Source organism: Solanum pennellii, chromosome 4 (assembly GCF_001406875.1).
Source record: "Solanum pennellii chromosome 4, SPENNV200".
NCBI lineage: Eukaryota > Viridiplantae > Streptophyta > Magnoliopsida > Solanales > Solanaceae > Solanum > Solanum pennellii.
In genome coordinates, this window is record NC_028640.1 from 68,351,363 (window position 1) to 68,373,087 (window position 21,725).

At 30.1% G+C, this 21,725-nt stretch overlaps 1 protein-coding gene across 1 annotated transcript; it reads right to left on the reverse strand.

The window, feature by feature from the left end:
- Positions 1–175: 175 nt before the first annotated feature.
- On the reverse strand, positions 176–14,351 carry LOC107018048 (serine/threonine-protein kinase STY46-like). The gene is made up of 16 exons (XM_015218407.2): positions 13,934–14,351; positions 13,372–13,486; positions 12,437–12,534; positions 12,193–12,303; positions 11,386–11,458; positions 10,298–10,408; positions 6,310–6,360; positions 4,579–4,718; positions 4,377–4,484; positions 3,671–3,744; positions 2,959–3,134; positions 2,347–2,442; positions 1,467–1,547; positions 1,326–1,376; positions 622–762; positions 176–533 (listed from the first exon to the last, which is right to left on the reverse strand). Exons 1-16 carry the CDS (start codon positions 14,116–14,118, stop codon positions 504–506), a joined length of 1,641 nt encoding a protein of 546 aa, XP_015073893.1. The 5' UTR covers positions 14,119–14,351; the 3' UTR covers positions 176–503.
- Positions 14,352–21,725: the final 7,374 nt, after the last annotated feature.

Here is a 21,725-nt window from a genome sequence, read left to right on the forward strand (position 1 = left end):
AATGAACTAGTTTACCTCATGTATGTACACAGTTAATAAATAACTGATACTGTAAGAATGAGGGGATAGAGGTAAATAGCGGTTATATTTGGTGCTGTACAAAAGAGGGGTTAAGGGAAACAACAATTAATGAGGCAACTCATCATTATACCCCCAAGAAAAATTAAAAAAATTATGTTGGGAAATATTATAATTTAATTATTTTGATCTGAACCAAATTCGTAAAACAGAAAAATGCTAGTACACGACCAAACTTCTCAAATGGGTAAAATAGGTAGAAAGATTTTAAAAAGGATATTAGTCGTACTTAGTTATCACAAAATGAATCACCTTTACTATAAACTCCAAAATGGCCAAAAGCAGTGGACTATACCTTATGCTTGTGGCATAGATATCTCACCAAAAAAGTCAAGGTTCGGGTATATAAGGCGCAAGTAAAAGAAAAACTTCTATTGTTACTGGTAAGAAGTGTCGTTAGTCCAATAGATGCAAGCGTGCATTATTCAGCTCCCTTTTGATGCCTCTATAGTATTCTGTGAGACACACCATCATAGAAACTGTTACATGATTTTAATTAAGGGGACATTGAATCAAAATATTGCGCATTCAGACATTTTTTACCTCAATTTCATGTAAGAGTAGTTCAAGCTCAACTTTAATCTCAGAGAAGCTGGGTCTATCACTAGGGATGTCCACCCAACATCTCTGCATCAAGTCTAATAGCCTCGGGTGTGCATTTTCTGGAAGCTCAGGTCGGAGGCCCTAGGGAGACATAATATAAATAGGGTCAACAAAGAGGCAAGGATGAAATATAACAGATGACATGGGACACAAGTATTTCCTCTTTTCCTAAAAATAATTGTCCATTTACGTAATGGATTTATAAGCAATTATGTACATCATACAGATATTGCATGCATCGGTGTTTAGCTATGCACGTCATCTATGCATATTAGAAGGACTAAGATCTTTACACAAGATGGAAGCATATAGCTGTGCCCACTATTCATTTAGATAAAAGGGATCTGACTTGTGTTCAAGGGTTCGTAAAACGCAGGTAGCATGTGATGAGGCTAGCTAGCATTAGCCAACCATACAGCGCTACAGAAACTTCATATCCATGCACGTTTTACAACACAAATATGCACTCCTAAAATGTGAAGTCTTTAGATGCCTAAAACAACATAGACTACCTTGCTTAAAAGGAAAATATGATTCACGACATGCTCCACATGCTAATAGAAATTTGAGATACAAAAAACTAGGAACGAAATTTTGCTAATACAATCATGTGATACAAAAAATTTCATTCCAGTGGTACAGACCTGTCTTACTCCTAGTGCAGCTTGTAGTGGAGTCATGGTATCATATGGAACCTGTAGCATCAAAAAGCATACAAATCAAAGGAGGATAACAAACTAAACTTCTAATACGATCATGTGACCTTTTTCATGACAGGTCAATACCTTTGCTGTTAAAAGCTCCCAAATAACAATGGCAAAACTAAACACATCTGCTTTCTGATCGTAGGGCTGATGATTGATGATCTAAAAAAAAAAAAGTTTAATAGACCAAGTTTGCAGCAGCACAAGATAGTTATGCACGTGGTATTATACTTCATATACATTAGCCACAAAATGCAGCCCTTGGTGTTAATAAATTATCATCAAACAGGGTGGAGGAAACAAAGAAAGCACATAAGCTACTCCTCTATCATAGAAAAGCATGGAACCATGACCAAGATCTTGCACACTGCTGTAGTAATAACTAAACGAGAAGCCCCCCCCCCCCCAAAAAAAAAAAAAAAAAACGACCCCCTTAGCTTCTAAAGCAAAATATATTTAAAAGTGTTCCCCTAACTTTGAGGAAACACTATACATATTTTCGAGCATGGCGATAAGTCACAATAGCGGCATGACAAAGGAGCATCAATACCAATGTGAAGACTTCCCAAGTGTCTCAAGCACCTTGTACAACAATGTAATTTTTTTAATTGTTATACATTATATGTTATGCTATGCAACAAATATAGCAGATAGAAATGGTAAGTTAACTAATACAGTCATAGAAATATTAACATTTCAATATACAAGTGAGAATCAATGAAATTCAGAAAACAAGAGGGATCTCAAATTTATATTATCAAAATAAGCATATATATGAATCATTCCTTTTCAACCAAAGTAGCTGCAAAGAGATTCCAGCAGCACAACAAGCTAGCAAGCCTTTATATTTGACTGTCCAAACTCAAGTGAGCTCCATCCACAACAAAATCACTAGTATATATAACTGAATTATTCTCCTGAATCAAGTAATTGACGGATTTAGAAAAGAAGATAGTCGAACCTCAGGAGCCATCCATCTATATGTTCCAGTCTCAGCTGTCATGACACCTCCATTATTTTGGAAACGAGCAACACCAAAATCTGCCACTTTAACAACCTTATCGCAGATTATAAAGTCAATCAAAATAAGCATGGAGTAGATAATGCAAAACTAAAGCAAAAAGAATAGGTGCACGTTCAAATGATGAGCACTAAAAAAGAGGAGAAACAAATAAGTACACAAATTGATCCCAGGTAAACATGTTAGGTGTGAAGATCCATAGTAATTCAAAAGCTTTCATTTTTACCGTGATCGAGAATCCCGTTCTTCCCTCAAGCATAACATTATGAATTCATTGTCACGAGAAAATCTAAAATAAGATAAAATAGGACATTCCTTTTCCAGCTGTTATAATTCAATTACAATCCCATAATGATATAGTACCAGTTATAGAAAACCTACAGTTCAATAGAATAAGCACTGAACATAACAGCTACTCAAAAAGTAGGAAAAAGACGTTGAAGAATCACAGATAAAGATTGGTTTGTGACCAAAGAAAAAAGGATCAGTGCTCATGCAGCCAAATTGTAACAAGACTAAGGATGGAATTACTTCATTGTTTGAGAAACTTACATTGTTTGAATCCATAAGTAAATTTGCCGCCTTCAAATCCCTGTGAATAATATTGTTTTGATGCAAGTACTCCATTCCTTTGCAGACATCAATTGCAAAGCTTAGCAATTGCGAGAGCTTCAATACAACATGGTTTTTATGCAGGTACTCATACAAGCTCCCACCAGGCATGAATTCTACACAAACGACCAGCATTAACAGAGGGTGAATATTTCAGAATTTGAGCATTATAAGCAGACTACCTTGCATTGATAGCTTAAAACACAAAAGAAATGACAAGAAATGCATGCACATGACCGCATTCTCTTGTATGCAAAAGCATTAAAAAGCAATCAGTCCAGCTGGGTGGTGATATGAATCCTCTATATATTCCATACTATTTGGGAGAATTTCTGTTCATCACTGAGTGAGTAATTTGTCTTTAAAGCATAATTAGGAGTCCTCTAAAACTAAATTCTCTCTATCTCGTACTATCCCTATCCGGACATAATGTACACATAACAACAATAACTAGATGGTGCAATCAAATGAAATAATTGAGTACAGGAAAAATTGCAGCATTGAACAACTAAACACCATCTTCAGTTTACTACCAGCCAGTGGAGAATTCGCAACTTCAATTTTATGTATAAAGACAGCCAAAAGGCCATGACATGACTATGATAACAGTTCTGAAGAAACCATGCAACTTTTGTCCCAGAAAGAAGCATACCTGTAATTATACACAAATGAGGCGAATTTGTGCATGCACCAATGAAACGAACAACATTTCTGTGCTGAACTTGCCTGTATGCAATAAGATCAAATTGTAAGATTGTGGAAAAGATCTTAGAGGTGAACCACATTAATGAGCATGGTATAGGTGCCTGTTTTCTTTTGGTAGATGGACTACAAACACGTGTAAAGCTGCATCGAAGTTGTTCTTGTTCTATATATATACTAATAAATAATATGCCATTCACAAAATATAACAGCACATAATATTGCCAATCGTAACACATTACTTAATAATATGCCTCTCAAAAGAGAACTTCTTAAGTAATTGATGCACACTCCAATGCACTATCTTTCTTTTGTCATCATGAAATTCATATGACAGAACAAAGCATGTTATCTAATTCAGTGTTTAAAAGATCACATTGTACCTGCATCTACACATAAAAGAGGTTTCTGTATCTAACATATAAATCTTTGGAACCTTTTTCATGATTTACAAGCAATAAAGAGTACTACGGTACCCTTGATCTCTTACCAAACAAGTCTTCATCCTGGAATCAAATTCAACTTCGTCTTACAAGTTAATATAATCCCTCTAGTAGGCAACACAATACATATGAGAAGTTCGAAGCAACCCAATACCTTCCTTCTCATCCCTTAAGCTAATAGGCTACACAAGACATAAGAGTTACATCACTCACTTCAAAATTGCTATTTCTTGAGCGAACTCATCTTCCAATGTGTCATTCAAATGCTCAGATCTAAGGACCTTGATTGCAACATCCATACCAAGATACATCCCACGATACCTTCATATGAGTAAACATTTAGAAGACAAGGTCATGAAAAGCTGGGAACCCAAATTTATGCAAAATCAGTTGAGGAATACAATCATAAACTCACAAATCGCCACAAGATCCTGATGCAATTCTTTCTCCAATCTTCAGTAATCTTTTATCAATTTCCCAGTCCTCGGGTTTTGATTGTGCGATTATAACTTTTTCAGCAGCTGACCTAGAATGAGATGAACCTGACCACGTTCCCTGTGTCATCCAGCATATATTACAACTTGTTAAGTAAATTACATGACAGTTATGAGCTTCAATAACAACAAAGAAACAAATCCTGCAGAGATTCTACTAATGATACCCATCACATATATTTTTTTATGAACAAAAATTGGTATGATAAACAGTACACATCACATATCAGCTAGAAGTAAATTGATTGATGATGGCCAACTGGAAATCTCAAGAATATAGCAGCTATATCATCCACATAAATATGATACTATATTGGAAGAAAATCTAGTTACTTATGGCCTACCCCCCTTTTCAAAAATATTTTCCTTTTCAAAAGTAGTTACTCATGGTTTATCCTATGCCACCCTAAGTAGGAAAAGGCTACATCAGTGGAATTGAAACTTCTTTTAAAAAAAGATAAGTTATATTACATATCAGTGGAACTGAAATTATCCTTCTCCTTTTTGTCCATTTCTTTTTCCCATACGTGGGGGACAGCATACAGAAATTCCTTCTTCAGACTTAGCAACACACCTTGAAAACCACAGGAGGTAACAGTCTTCCCAAAAGATTTAGTATTGCATCAATGTGGGAATCTCTAGTATCTCTAAGATTATCTAAAAAGAATATTATAGACAAGTTTATAATGGTCCCGGCACGGCCTTGAGGTATGGAACTTGTCGAGATAATAGAAGAAACGTCTGAAATATAAACCCCCAAAATTCTTAATTTGCATTTATCAAGAGCAGTTATGTTGTAGAGGTTGGATATAGTAGGTTCACGAAGAGGTAGAGTACGCCGAAGAAGTATTGGAGAGAGGTGATTAGACATGACATTGACACATCTTCAAATTACTGAGGATATGACCATAGACAGGGGTGGATCTAGAGGGTTGTGAGGGGGTTCACTGAGGATATGACCATAGACAGGGGTGGATCTAGAGGGTTGTGAGGGGGTTCACCCAAACTGCCTCGGCAAAAAGTTACACCGTATATATAAGGTACTTATTGTTTAGTACATATATAGATTTTGAATCCCTTGAACACAAAATTAGAGGTTGAGTCCAAGTCGAATCCCAAGAATTATATTTTTATTATTTGAATCTTTTGAACTCCCTCGATGAAAATTCTAGATTCACCACTACCTTAGATAGGAGGATGCGTATTAGGGTAATAGGACAGTAAATAATGGATCATTGTCTAGCTTTTCGAAGGTTTAGGCTTATTGGTGTTCGTTGTTGTACTGGTTGTATTCTTATAGTTCTTTCACTGCTCGCCTTAATAGTTGCTATATTTTCTTCTTCTTTGCTCTTGAGTTTGTTGCACTTGAGCAAGGATCTTTCGGAAGGAGTATTTCTACCTCTACAGGGTAGCATAAACTCTACCCTCCTCAAACCTCACTTGTGGGATTTCACCAGGTATGTTGTTATTGTTGTAGTTACATTATAAAATGATTATTATTCTTTCTATATTTGATAAGTTCAAATGATTATTATTCTTAGAGGACGTTGCAAGCAACCCTGAAACTGATTATTCAACGGAACTCCACAACGAAATCAGTAAGAGTCAAAAAGGAACAATATCACGAGAAGAAGAAATCAAAAAAGAATCACCTCACTTCTGGCAATCGCTTTCCCCAATTCTTCATGCAAAGCCTTTGTGTCCTGACCATAACATGGCAAAGTCAGCAACTTTTGCACGCAGCACAGACACCTGCCATGCAAGAAATATAATCACAATGCTCACTTCCACTGAGGTTTACACTAACTTATGCTGACTAAATATAAGGTTTTCCTCATGTGCCTGTAGATGTATGTTTTATTTTATTAAAAAGAAAGGTTTTGCTTGTATCTCATGATAATTGACCAAAACGCCAAGACATTAGTCAGCATACTTACAAATCTTTAAGGATAGAAATAGTAAATCTTAATCTTAATCTTATCTTAATATCTTATAAAGGAGAATCATAGACAAGGTGACGTGGCACCTCTCTATGATCTCCACATGTATTAATCTTTTTTCTCATTTTCTTGGCTTTTCTTTCTTATTTAAATTAATTATTTTATTGCAAAACTCGTTCTTTAATTTATTACAATAAGTATTATATTCATGGAAAAACATTTAGAACAAAGACTCTTCACATGCCAACTTACAAAAAATAATTACTCATAATTCATACCTCTCTAATTTCTATTATTAATAAAAAAATATTTTTTTAATTTTTTTGTCCTTCTTCTAGTTACAATTACGAAAGAAAAAATTTTTAAAAATTTTTTTTAAGTATTTTATCTTTACTATTTAATTTATATAAAACTATTTAACTTTTTTCTCCCTTTCTTGAGTTTTTCCATTCATGTTTTTCATAAATCAATTTATTAAAAAATTAATAAATACAATCATATTCATTACATATAATTATATCACATGAAAGTTACAAAAAAAAACCTCCATCTATTTGAATTCTCTAATTAAATAAGATGTCTTCTCAACTTCCTTCTACTTAATTCTCATATATAAATAACAATTATCTATGGTGTTGTTGCATGTCCATTTCAATTTTCTCCAACTTGATATTGTTAATATATTTTTTTTTGTTTTTCAGCTTTTATGAAGATTATAGATATATTTTTTAGAATTTCTTCTTGTGTTACAATAGTCAAGCAAAAGTTTATCAAGATGAAGAAGAAAGTTTAAAGGTGTCGTAAGATTTGTCAAAAGAGACAATCAAAAATTAATTTGTTACAAGTCACCAATTTGAAGAAAATAGTTTAACGGCGATGGGAGATTCATCAAGAGTTGGTCAGAGTAAAATTTGAAAAAGTAGAAGTTTCATTCATTTACAAATATATAGATGCACTTATTGTTGCTAGTATAATTTTTCAATTAATTATTTATCCATCAACATATGTACCCTTCAAGAACAAAATTATATTACAAAGCACACTTTTTGTATCAAGGGCAACATGATCTTCCACGGATTATTTTGTTGCTTAAAGAAATCTTTTGATATTTTCATTATATAAACTTTTGTCTTTTGGATATAAAATTCATATTCTATATCAATATATATTATGTATATACATGTTAATATGACATAATTTATTATCTATCAAGAATATTCCATCATCTTTTGATATTTAGATGATATAACATCATTTCTTTCTTTTGTGGATTTTGAATCGACTAAAAAGGAGATGAGACCCCCTCCATTAAGTTTTTGTTTCGTATTTGTTAACACTTGTGGAAAATTAGTTTTTCTATATGATTGTGGGGCTCAAATTTCACAAAACATTTAATTCTTCTAATTTGATAAAAAAATTCAGAATGAACCAAGTCTGTTCTGCCAATATCCAATTACAATAAACATATTTTCTTAAGTTTTAGAGAAAAATAATATTTGTTTAAGTTGATTACGAAACTGAAAAAATGAGTTTACTCTCTTCATTAATTAATTTGTTAAATAACTAAAAAAAATTATAATGCTTATTACTGCTAATTACATCAAATTACAAAAATCTTTGTTTATTCACGTTTTCTACTTAAATGACATTTCTCCTCAAGTCCTTTCTACGATTCAATTCATTACCTCTACATTTAGTTTTCCTAATATATAATGGATTTAGATTTTAGTCTATCATTTGCACATCAACTATTCAAGATTTGCACGTAGAACATTTTCATAGAAACATATATTTTTTCTTTATTTGTAGTTGTAAACTTTTGGTAAGAAGACATACTCTAATTTTGTTTAAAATTAATGAGGAAATACTACTATGTTGCTTTGTTCTTTTTATTAGCATGTTGATCCATCTCACGACTTTTACAATTCTTTTTATCTATTTATATTTTTTGCTAAATAAACATGTCTCCTTAATTCCTTTTTACTTATTCTTTCTCTTTTTAAGACATCTTTGATTTTTTCTTTCATTTACATCATGTATTAAATTTACTCAAAATTGTGTCAATTATCGATTTCATAAATGAGCGCTCTAAATTACTTTAAAAATAAATGATTTATTTTCCTGATGATGTTATGTATATATTTTGTATTTAAAATTCTTTTCTTTTATAATTATTTAACATTGTAAATGAGGGCAAAAATGGAAGAACTTTTCTCAACAATTTCACTTATTTTGAAATAGAGGGAGTATGTATTATTTATTAAAACTCGAGATTTTTAAAGTTCTGTACTAAAATAATGAATTTTTTTTTTTATTTTCTAAAATGACCACAACAAAACATATAAAATACACACACAAATGAATTGAAGTATATTTTAGTGAAATATATTGAGTAAATAAAGATAAAAAAAAATTAATTTGTGTGAAGATGAAAAAAAATTATAAATAATTTCAATATGCTATAAAAACAAACAATAGCAGAAAGCCTTATATACTAAAAGTCCTACTTATTCTTTTTCTCCCATTCTTTGCTTTTTTTGTCATTATTTAAATTGTGATTTTCTCTAAATAATTATACATTTAGTGAGTTTTATAACTCCTCAAGAGTTAATATATTCACTATTTCTTATTTGTATAATTATTCTTTGATGATTAAAACAAATAAAAATGACTATAACTTTGTATCGAATTGTTTGTTGAAATATTAATATTGATTGCTTTTATGTTTTATTATTACGATTTTTTATATTTATATATTATTTGATTAAAATAGTTAGTCGTTCTTTCCTTTGTATTACTATTGACATGCTTTTTGTTAATTTTCATACTTTAACTTGCACAATTTTTTTAAAAAATAAGAATTTTATAAAAATTATATACCTAACAAATATGTTTTTTCGTTAAATAAATCATATTGAAGAACAATATTAATATTGATTGCTTTTATATTTTATTATTACGATTTTTTATATTTATACATTATTTGATTAAAATAGTTAGTCGTTCTTTTCTTTGTATTACTATTGACATGTTTTTTGTTAATTTTCATATTTTAACTTGCACAATCTTTTTAAAAATATAAGAATTTTATAAAAGATTATGTACCTAACAAGTATGTTTTTTTGTTAAATAAATCATATTGAAGAACTATATTTAAAAAGGTCTAAGTTCAGTAGTTCCTTGTATAAAAATAAGCATCCATACTTTTAAAAAACGAAGATGACAAATTATTTATGTTTCATTTGATGATCCACGACAAATAGAAAATTAAGCAGAAAATTAAGTTAGCATTTTTTTTTAAATATGTAAAATATGTTCTTTTCACCCTAACAAAATAATACAAAAATTATCTTATAAATGAAACAATTATTATAAACATTTAATAGCTTTCACTAAGTATTGATCATATTTCTTCTTTTTTAGTACGTGCTAATTTATAAAAGAAATTATTTTTAAAATAGTTGTTAGGATCGCGCGATGCGCAAACATGCTAACTAGTTGAGAGACTAAATTAAGAGTACAATCATATAATCCCTAAATCACTCGTTCTTTAAACCCCGAAACTGAAATCTATTAATTAAGAAGACCCACCAAAGAAGTCACACAAAAGTAAGTGGTACTGTAGAAACACTGATATGAAACAAGATGTTAGAATATGTACATCAAACCTACTAAAAATGGTGAGCAACACAGAGCATACCTCAACAGGCCATCCATCCACCACAAATACATCTAAAGAGTACCCATCAATTGTTGAGAAAACATGAGCTTCTCGGATATTAAGCCCTATGTCAGAAAGTAAAGCAGAGAGCTAGAATAGGAAGCAGTCAGTTAAAGAACATGACATCACATTAATCAAGGAAAAAGAATTATAGCCAAATGAATACAATTCAAAGGAAAAGAATTATAACCATCGATCTCAACATAATATTATCCAAAACCGCCAGGATATAGGCATTCAAAGAAGACTTTTAGCATGAAGATAAAATTATGAAACAAATACAAGATGAATTTTTGGAAGATTTCTGTAATATTCTTACCCAAAAAAACAGAAATCAGGTATGAGTGAACGTCAGTGACTATATATTAAAATCAAATTACAAAGTTAATGATATTAATGAAAGATTCAGCGGTGAAGTGTTGAACTGAGTGGCCTAAGTCAACTATAAAGTTAGCTCATGTGGTGAGGATTGTCCAAGACAACATAAGAAAACAACAGCCAATTCCTCAACCAATAAGGGACAATCTAACCACCCCAGCACTCCGCACACCAAGGCCTAGTTAGCATAAGCATGGATAACATAACATGAGGACCCTAACACTGATACCATCTTAAAGTATGTTCATCTCATCCGAAAGCTTAAAATATTAGAGAGGACACACTTCCTTTACTTAATTATATTTCCAAACATGAAGCTTTGTTTCCTTAATTGGTGAAGGAGAAAGCACAAAGGTTTGTGGCAACAGAAGCCATAAATCTGATACACATATAATGGATGAGAATTAAAACAAGAAGAGAATCCAGCAAAAATGTCTTACAGAATTTTATGTAACTCGACCTGCTTTTGTAATTTCTTACACAGGTCTATCAGCTATTGATATAGTAGTTGGTTAATAGAATTAACATGCTACAAAGCCTTCTATAAGTGATCTCTCCCTTCAGTATTCCACTAACAGCATACAGATAGAATTCACACACACACAAAACAAAACAATCAAAGAGCAAGCAATAAACTAAGCAGAGTTTCAAGTAAGTATTCTAAGCATAAAAACCCTCTTATAGTTTACCTGACTAAGAAGCTTGGGTTTGTCAATGGTGGAAAAGATAACTTCATGGACTAGAATACACGAAACTTCATGCCTGCACTACAACTAATGGTGGTCAACTACTGAATATATTGCAGGATACTTGCAATCTGCTTTCTATGGCTTAAATATTCCATCCCACAAATAGAGACAACTTCATGATCATGATAAATGAGTAGAAAAAAATTACCAGTTGAATGAAAATAAATACCAGAATGGTGGAAACTGAACTGTCATGCTGATGAATCTAGTTTCCAGGCAAAATTTTTAACCAAACAGGAGATGAAATTTATGGGCGACAGAAGTACATGGTTTACTTGCATGCTTTATCAGCAAAGAGGTTTTGACTAACAATAAGATTCTACAACTGATTTTGAAATTACAAACTTGCTTCAACTTTTAATGCTTGGTTTACCTTTGATCTTTCACACTAGAGAGAGTAATTCTCCCTCTTTGTAATTTTTTGAATATCACATTCATATTTCTTTTGAGTGAGATTTTCTCATTCACATAATTTTGGATGCTGAAGTATTCAATAAATGAGAACTTGTTCTAGCTTACATGTAGTAATTGGAAATACTACAAATACCATAGTTCAATTTAAACAAATATTAGAACTAGGATTTTCAGGGAAACTTCCATATTCAGAACAAATTTAGTAATATTGTATGATACTCCGGTTTTCTAGATGCTTTGATACTTTAAGAAGTAAATTTTAATATAAAAAACAAAAAAGAAAGAAGACAAATATAGAGGAGAAATTATCACAAAAGTTTGCCCCAAAACTACCTTCGGCTAGAATCTTCTGCTAGAATTTCTTCTGTGTCATTAAAATTCTTTCTAACATCCAAATTTAGGTCCTCAAGCTTAGAGCAAGTTTCAAAGTCATTCATACCCTTCCTGTATTTAGTAAGGCAGCAGCGCATAGGCAGATGAAAGCAAACTAAAGCATATTAGTCTAACCCATTAGGTAAACTAAGTTCCTATCCAAAAACAGTTACCAGCTAAAAGTTTTCAAACTTATAAAAGTCACCTTATCCCTTTATCATTTAAGCTTCCACCTGCCTTTGAAGTCGTAAAATCATTGAAGTCATCCTGACCCTTTGCATCATCGAATCTAGTCCAATAATTCTGTCAAGAAACACAAAATGAAAAACGAGCATTAAATTATAATCAAAGGTGATTACATCAAACAAGAAACCAATCTCTAGAGGAAACTTATCACTCCTGTTAAGAGTATAAAGTTTGCAAGATAGAAATAATCAATTCAATGGAACACAATTTAATCTACAAAGTCAAGAATCCGCCTGCGACACACATCCAATATGACATAACCACAATCTTGTCAGATTATTTCACTAATAGATACCTAATTCAGATAGCAAATGAACAATGACTTAGCTGTATCCTTATATATCACTTATATTGAATAAAATCAACTAAATAGTGTAGTACTAAAGGAAGTACCAGCAGTAAAGGAATGTCTCCTTTAATTGGTGAAGAAAGCAGACCAAAGAGTTGTTGAAACCACTAAAACCATAAAATGGAGATGAATATATAATGGTTGATAACTAAATAATGGAGAATCCAGCCAAAAGAAACAATGATTTTACAAAACTATCAAATGAAATGAACCAATCAATAAGAAAAATGATCTTGGGAGATACTTACAAAAAAATTGATCTAAAGCGTTCATAGGAATATCAAATTACAGAATACTTAAATCAAATGGTGGCGTATCAACAATAATTCACCACCCAAAACATCACATAAAGCAATCAAATCAGTAAAAGAGAGATCCACTGCTGCATGCAAAAAAGAAACCAACAATGATATATGCGGGCATTTTAAAGCTACCAAAGCAACTACAGCATGAAGGAAGGTTAAGCAGCACAGGATCCACCAACAATCTCAGATAGCATTGAAGTGATAATGAACTTGCAGCTATGTGATGAATGGAGTTAGTACCTCTAAAAACCGGACATGATAAACAGGCCGGTTATCGGGTTCTTTTGCTCTAACAAGAATCTTCTGATGCAACAACACATCTTCCGCTTTATCCACATTAATATCCAACCCATAACTGAAGCATCAAAGATATACCGTTAAATATCATACTTGGTTCCCTAGCCGAACAAAAATTCTCAAGTGTTGACTACTTTTACATTGAAACCAAAACCTTAGGGCTAGTCTAAACATTTGCTATAATCTAACTTTCCTGATCAAGTTAACTTTAATAAATCACTACCAGCATTTCGCTTTTGTAGAAAAAAAATAGAGCTAATTTCATTGACTTCTTTAATCAATTATCATAGCCCAATTATTCACACTTCAAAAAAACTAAATATAATGGTTTGTAGAATCACCACACAATCCCCATTCAAAAAGTAGAGAAAGATACAAAAAAAAAAAATCTAATTCTCAACTCATAATCTAAAGCAATGAAATTTTTTTTTTCAATAAAAAAGGAATTGAGCACAAAATCACACATTGACTAAAATAAAAAATTTAATTATGTATAAAATTCAACCTAACAGGCAAGCGAGCAAAGTGAGAATCCAAGTGTTCACGAAGCAGCTCCGGATTAGTAACTGCCTCAGGATTTCCAGTTTCTACAAGACGATTATACACGTCATTTTTAATATCATACACTGCACAGCTCCCAAAACTCCTCGGCGGTGACGAATTCTCACCTACACCTTCTATCAAATCCATTTCTATATACACACAAAGTTGTAACAAAACTCGAGAAACTGAATGAATATATAATATATAACTTTTGCACTGTCACCGAAAATTTGATCGGAGAAGTCGCCGGACAACCGGCGAGTAGTTTTTTCTTCCTTTTCTTCTTATTTGTTTGAAATGAGAGAAAAAAAAAGGTGAAGATGAGTTTGAAGAATGTCAGAAGAGTTGATTCTGAAACTTTAGGATAAAGACTTTTTTGACTCTCTCTCTGTGTTTTTTTAGTGTGTGTGAGAGATGGCTACTGGATAGGGTTCTTAACCAGTGACGTGGCGATTTCGAGTGAAATTACATTAATGGGTATTCTGTTTATGTTACAAGTTTTTGAATTTAAATTGATCCTATGTTAACTACGTGAAAAAAATCACTCTCTAAATTAACTGAGTCATAAGAAAAGATATTATTATTATTGATTATGTTGAAGCAAATGTTATTTTATTTATAAAAAATAGTTTTTTTAGGTGATTATTAAAAGGGAAAATGGTTAGGTAAATGGAGTAACTTTGAGTGCATAAAATAATACTAGTACTACTACAATTTGGTCTTGTAGTTGGTACAACCGACGTCAATAATGTTAATTTTATGAAATTATAGACATAAAAATTACTTTTTCATCATTAAAGTAAAAAAAAAAAATTGCCCAGAAAATTTAATTAGAATGGTAAAATAATATATTTTATGTTATATTAATTTATTTTTTAAAATATTTTTATTCTTTTAATTTTAATATATTTTAATTAAACAATAGAAAAATATCAGTTAAGAATATTATGAACTTTTTAAATTTCTCGTCATATTAACAAAATTTGTGAGGACATGTCCATTCAACAAAATTTAAGAAAAAAAAAATTATTTCCTTGTTTTATATTAGTTGATATTTTTTTATTTTGTACGATGAAAATAATTTACTAATTTACCTTTTTAAAAAAATTTCAAAAAATGTTACAAACAAATATGAACACTTTTAATAAAAATTAATTACAAATTAATATTAAAAAAATTTAATTAATGCTTCTCTCTAATGACATTGCTAGAGATAAATTAATTTTGGAATAAATCTTTTTGAAAATCGTAGGAGAAAACAAATTTTTGGGTTCTGCTTGTAATAATACTACTTAATAATTGTGTCACCTTTAAATTTTTGGTCCTAAGGTTATGGCTCAGGCTGTGCATGCAAAATTTAATGAATGCTAGTATTATTTTCTATTTTTTTTTACGTGAAATTTTATTATTTTTATCAAATGTTTTAAACTATTTTCACAGTGTTGTTCCTTTTAAATGTAGGTGTTACTACGAATTACTTCTATGTAGAGTTGGGGGCAAATCTACGTGGAAGTGAGAAATTTTTTTATTTTATAATTTTACGTATTTATGTTCGTATGTTTCAGTTTTTAAATGAAAAATTTATTATTATTGCGTAAAATGTAGCGCAATTAGAGCTCACAATATTTCATTACGTAATAAATATTTTGAAATAAGACACTGAAAATTTTTTATCTTTATGTAATGATAAATTTCATAGTAAATCACGAAAAACATTCAAAACAAGGTGTTTGGTGGTTAGTGATGATGCAAAACGCCTTTGAAATTTTGAAACGAAATCAAATTTGTCTGTTGGTGGTTGCCGTAAAGGAAAATAAAGTACATACGCATGGAAGGGAAATACTTTTTTTTTTCATTTTGGAGAAGCCATTAACACGTGAACCGATTGACACGTGCATTTTTAATATACTATTGTTTTATTTTTTTTAGTATGTTACGTATAATTTGTATCTGTAAATTTGTATGGTATTAATAATATAAGAGATTATAATACATATATTAATATTATTAAAGATATAATTTTCTTTTGAAAATCGTATCACATTATTAATGTAATGCAACAACGTAAATTGGCCATAAACTATCAGATATAAAAAAAAATCAATTATCAACTAATTGAAAACCTAAAAATTTAAAAAAAAGAAGGGTATTTGGCCGATCGAGTTCTTATTTAGAAAATAAGACTATAGGATCATTCTTTCGCTTCTTGAGCGCGTGATATAACATGAAGAAAAAAAAATATGGCACTACCTTCTCTGTATCAAAATATTTTTTTGCTAATATTATTTTTGAACAAGTTTAATACCTAGAGAAGAAATAACGCAAAATTGATTATATGATATTTTACTATTTCACAATTAAATTCAGACAAGCATGATTTCTTTTTTAACTTAAAACATCTTGTTGTAGATATGGAACTAATCTTATTTCACTCTTAAATCCAAATTTATTATTCGAGCAATTGCTATTTATTAACGAAAGAAATATCTAGGTATTCAATATTTGTTAACCATATGTGTAACTTCTCCAAAAATATATACCTACATATTTTTAATTTAAATATCCACATTTAATTTAAAAAATATAATTAATCACATTTTCCTTTTATTTGGTAGCATTTTCTTCATTCCGCGTGAATCACTACAATTTTGTTTATTTAAAAATTACATAAATAATCTTAAACCAAAACATTGACCAATTTCTTTAGTAATTAATTAATTAATTAGAGGATAAGATTGGTTTATTAAGAAAATATAGGATCTACAAAGTATCTCAAGAGAATCTCCTAATCCATTGGATCTTAAATACCTAATCTCCTCCTAATTAATAATTTAGCCTTTCCTTAATAAATTACTAGTTGAGTGTAACTTTTTCAGCACTAAAAATAAATAAAAAGAATCATTGTCAGTGTATATTTAAATTATAGTATTGTTTTTTCTATCTTAAATACAATTCGTTACTACGGTAATAATATATGATTAGTTGCTAACCTAGTGGAAATTAAATAATGTTCTAAAGTGATTTTGTCATTACTCATAACAATTCAAATTGATTTAACTAGAATGGTTTGGTTGATTTTTTTCCCTAACTTACAAATTTATTAGCATTCAAAGGTTCATCAATTAGCATTATATTAGAACGTGGGAGCATGTTGATTAATATAGTTTATCTTATAAACAATTTCTATATGTTCTCTATGAATTATTAAAGGGAATAAACCTCATAAAGAAACTAAATACATTAATTTTTACTAAAGTATTAGAATTAAAATGTTTAAATAATTACTTTATTTTCAGCGTCAACAAATTTTAAGGAAATCATCTATTATACTTGAAAAGTTAGGAATTGGACTACTTTTGGGCATCAAAGTGTTCAGAGACAATTTTGACAAGTATTGATAAATAAAGTTGTAAAAAATCTAGTTAAAAGCTCATAATTATAGAAATTTGATTCATAGAATTATTTATAACCAGACTGTTTTTAATGGTCTGACGTCTCGTTATACTTTTTCAAGTAAATGGTTATCATGATATGTAAATATGTATTAGTTGCTTATTTTTATTGGTTACCGTAATGTTCACATTGGTTGCTTGATACTCCATGTCCTAGCTTTTAACGTGATGGCATTGACCAATGTTTTCATTCGATGCAATTGTACTCATACCAAAAAAAAAATTATATACTAAATTTAGTTTTTGCTATCAAAGAACACATTCGATTGTTACATCAATTTGAACACCTCTTTTTTTTTTTTTTTTATGAACGTAATGTTCAGAACATCTTTTTCAAATCACTTTCAACCCTTCAAAGGACATTCAAGCCGGATAAATTAAAATCTACTTTTATTTAGCTAAACCTATGCATACAAAGGTCAAAGTCTATACTTCAAAAGCCATAGCTTAAGCTCAAAGAAACAAAGCATTTATTTTAATTGATTCTTGACAAGATTTAGATGATATTATTATGAAATCTTTTTCCTATTTGAAGATTTTAATGGCCAATCACTTTGAAAAATATCAATTAACTATTAGTACTACCTATTCTTTTTGGGCTTCAAGTACAAATAATCTACTTTACTATTATTATTATAGTAGTACTACTTTAATTTTTTTTTAATCTTATTGCCCCTTAGGAACCCCAAATATTGCACCAAAATTGATGTGACACGAGCTTAATGGTCACATTGAAGTTGAAAAAAATTATGCTCATAGGAGTATCTTTTTACTAATAATTCTTTAAGTTCATATTCCACTTGAAAACTTCTATTACTTATTCCAAAACACAAAAATATAATTGTGTCATATTCCATTTTGTGCAATAATGATTTTTTAAAAAAATTTAGAGAAACGTTTCGTTATATTATTTGCTTGCACAAAATGTACGTAAAAACAACCCAATTAATCAACCACAAGTAATATTTTTACAACTAAATCTATTATCAAGATAATCGAAAGGCATTATATTAGTAAATATTGTTTCTTTTATTAAAAAAGATATAATGATTCCGAATTTGCTTATGCATAAATAAATCAATTGACATGATGTTTACTAATATACATATAATACACATATCTCTCTACACAATATATACAACATGTTTGATAAATTAGTTTCCATTTGATTGATTCCATTGTGCTTATTGCATTTCTTTATAATTCATAGAGGAAATGGGATTATGAGAGTCCTTTATATGAATTTTTTTTATTTATATTTTTATATAGATAATACATAATACAAAATATTTAATTGAAGGAGTCATAGGGGCTATAGAAGAGAAATTAATTAGTGGAAGTAGCTTTCAAATAAGAGAACATCATCTTTAAAGAAGTGAAAGCTACTTCTCTCCAATCTCCTCACATAAAGGCTTATAGTATTTTATTATATCAAATCAAAATCATAGACCCAACAAACAAATTAGAAGTCATCCTTTAGTCTACATATAAATATAATATAATTAGCCTATTTTAAACATTATTTACCCTATCATGTTGGGCTTTCCGCTCCTATAATTTTTATTTTTTGTTTATTCGATGTTGAATTTCTATGTTATATTCGTATGCGTTATAATTGGTGTGGTGTGATAAAAGTGTTGAATTTGTTGTAGAATGATGATTTTGTCTTTTTTTTATATAATTTTAGGCATATTCAATTCATAAGCAAACTTTGGGTATCATATTTATATTCATAGAATTAAATTCATAAGCTAATTTCGGATATCATATTCATTTAGGAACCACAATTATATCTTCACAAATCGCAATTCATATTCGTAAAGTGAATTGAAGTTGAAAAAACTTTCATGCACCAAAATTCACCCGTTCGTATTCAGTCTGGTAATTTAAAGTCTGATTAAATTTAGATTTACGTAGAGAAATCTCACATTAGAGGGTATAAATCAGTGGCGGAGCCATATGTATGGAACTTAGAGTGGCAAGTTGAACACCGTGCATCAAAAAGTTGTTCTCTATAAGAAATTGTACAAAGTATATCGGAAAAAAAATATTTTTCATACATATATTAAATCTTGAACACCCTTAACGAAATTTTGTGGCTTCACCATGGTACAATAATCCCTAACAAAGATGACTCCATACTCAGAAAAACTTGAACTCGAACTCGATATATGATTAAAAAAATTACTTATTACTCCATGTCACACCTTAAAAGACACTTATTCAATAGTGCATCTTTGCCACAATAATATTCATGAATTACTGATCTCTATAGTTCTGCTGCATATAAGTGATTTTATATATATATATATATATATATATATATATATATGACATAATAGGAGTGGGTATAAAATGTTGATAAAGTTGAAGGAATTCAATTCCCCACCTATGTCAATATGCAAATAATGAGAAAAGGAAAAAAAAAGATTCCAAAACATGGGAAAAAACAATAAACAAGGAACCAAAGTCTTCATAAGTTACAAGCTAAAGGGCTCTATTTTTTTTTCCCAAAAGGGACATGGATGAATAAAGAAAGAAAGAGGATAACGTATAGGTGGGCTACGCTACAACAAAAATGATTATTAGCGGTATTTAATTCTTAATTGCCGTTAAATATATATTTTTAGCGGCAATTGTCACTCTTTATATATGTCCCTAAAGTCTTTAGCGACATTGATTTTAATGGCACTTAAATAATGTCGGTAAAGACTTTAGCACTCTTTATTAGTATCAATATTTAATACCGTTAAAAATTATTTTTGTTATAGTGCTAACATTATGGGACCTATATAAAGAAAAAAGATGTAGAATCTATTGGAGGCAAAAATGACATGAGGGGTATGATTATGATCTATGAAATCATATATATAGCAAAAAATAGTGATCTAAGATTTTTTTCACCTACTAACAGTATGAAAATATGTATACAATCAAAGTTATTGTAAAGGTAATTATAGTTTAGTTGTTTTTTTTAAAAAAAAAGATTATTTAATTCACGAAGCATCATATTTATACAGAGTTCGATAAAGAAATGTCATACCTTAAAGGAGTGTGGTGTAAATATCTATCTTGACTATACAAGTTTCAACAACTGATTTTACAATTCAAGTAACTATATATAGTTTAATATCCTCATCGTCCATCTTTATTTGTCTAATATACTAAAAATGGTTATCAACTTTACTTGTTTAGTTTAAAAAATCAAGAGATGATTTACAAATTTTGGTCTATTTTACCCTTGGTATTATTTATTTTTCAATTTCTGAATAACTTATAATTAATAGGAGTGATATGGTAAAATTACACATTTATTTATTGTTTTTTAAAAAGTATGACAAGTCAAATATGAACAATTAAAAAAGATAGAACGAGGAAGTATGTGATATAGTTTTAGGTTACTTACCATTTTTAAGAGTTAACATTATTGTTTACAATATTTGAATAATCAAGAGTCTATCAAAAATAACTTTTTTAACTTCACAAAGAATAAAGAAAATTTTACTCGTAAAATTATATCGAATATTATTAATAATAATAATAAAGGATGAGGAGTTTTAAGGATCACTTGTTGATAAAAGTAGAATATCTCAATTTAATGTAGTGGGCCTATACTAAAGATTTCTTTGTTGAATCTTGATACTACATTTGATATCTCCATTGACATTGGAAAATATATTGTTAGACAACAATCTTAATTTTTGCATTTGTCTCCACTTTTTCTTAATCCATCCAATATCTATGTTTTCAATTGTCACGACCCAAAAATGGGTGTGATGGCACTCGTCTTATCCCACCAAGACAAGTCAGTCTAAAACCCAATATCTAACAAAGTGCGGAAGTAAATGACAATCCAACAACAATTCCTATTATGAAACCAAGTTATATTAATCCAATCCCCAAAATCAGGTTGTCACGTGCACAAGCCTCTAATGTAAATATTAGAATTGAAATAAAATAGAAGTCTAAAATGAAGTTGTCTTTCAAGTAAAAACAAAGTCATAAACTGGAGTAGGAAAGTTCGCTGAGATGACAAGCAGCTACCTCACAATCCTCCACAAGATGCCTCGGAAACGAAGAGAATGAAAAGTATCACAAAAATCCGGGCTCGTGACCTACAAAAATTTGTAGAAGCAAGGGGTGAGTACCAAACCACGCGGTACCCAACAAGCAAACCTCTAAACACAAGTTAAGTGAACAAAATACGGGCACTTCTTACACCATATCTAAACCTCCACGCCACAGTCTAATAGTTTACAGTTTACCAAACACACAACTCAATAACCACACTCTATCAGTTTA

What these genes read in the sequence shown, in the direction of transcription:
- LOC107018048 (XM_015218407.2), bottom strand. Translation starts at nt 14,118, where the DNA reads ATGGATTTGATAGAAGGTGTAGGTGAGAATTCGTCACCGCCGAGGAGT. An exon ending in GCAGAAGATTCTAGCCGAAG is followed by an intron (nt 11,459 to 12,192) that starts GTAGTTTTGGGG and finishes GTTGTAGTGCAG; the next exon opens with GCATGAAGTTTCGTGTATTC. An exon ending in AACCCAAGCTTCTTAGTCAG is followed by an intron (nt 10,409 to 11,385) that starts GTAAACTATAAG and finishes TTCCTATTCTAG; the next exon opens with CTCTCTGCTTTACTTTCTGA.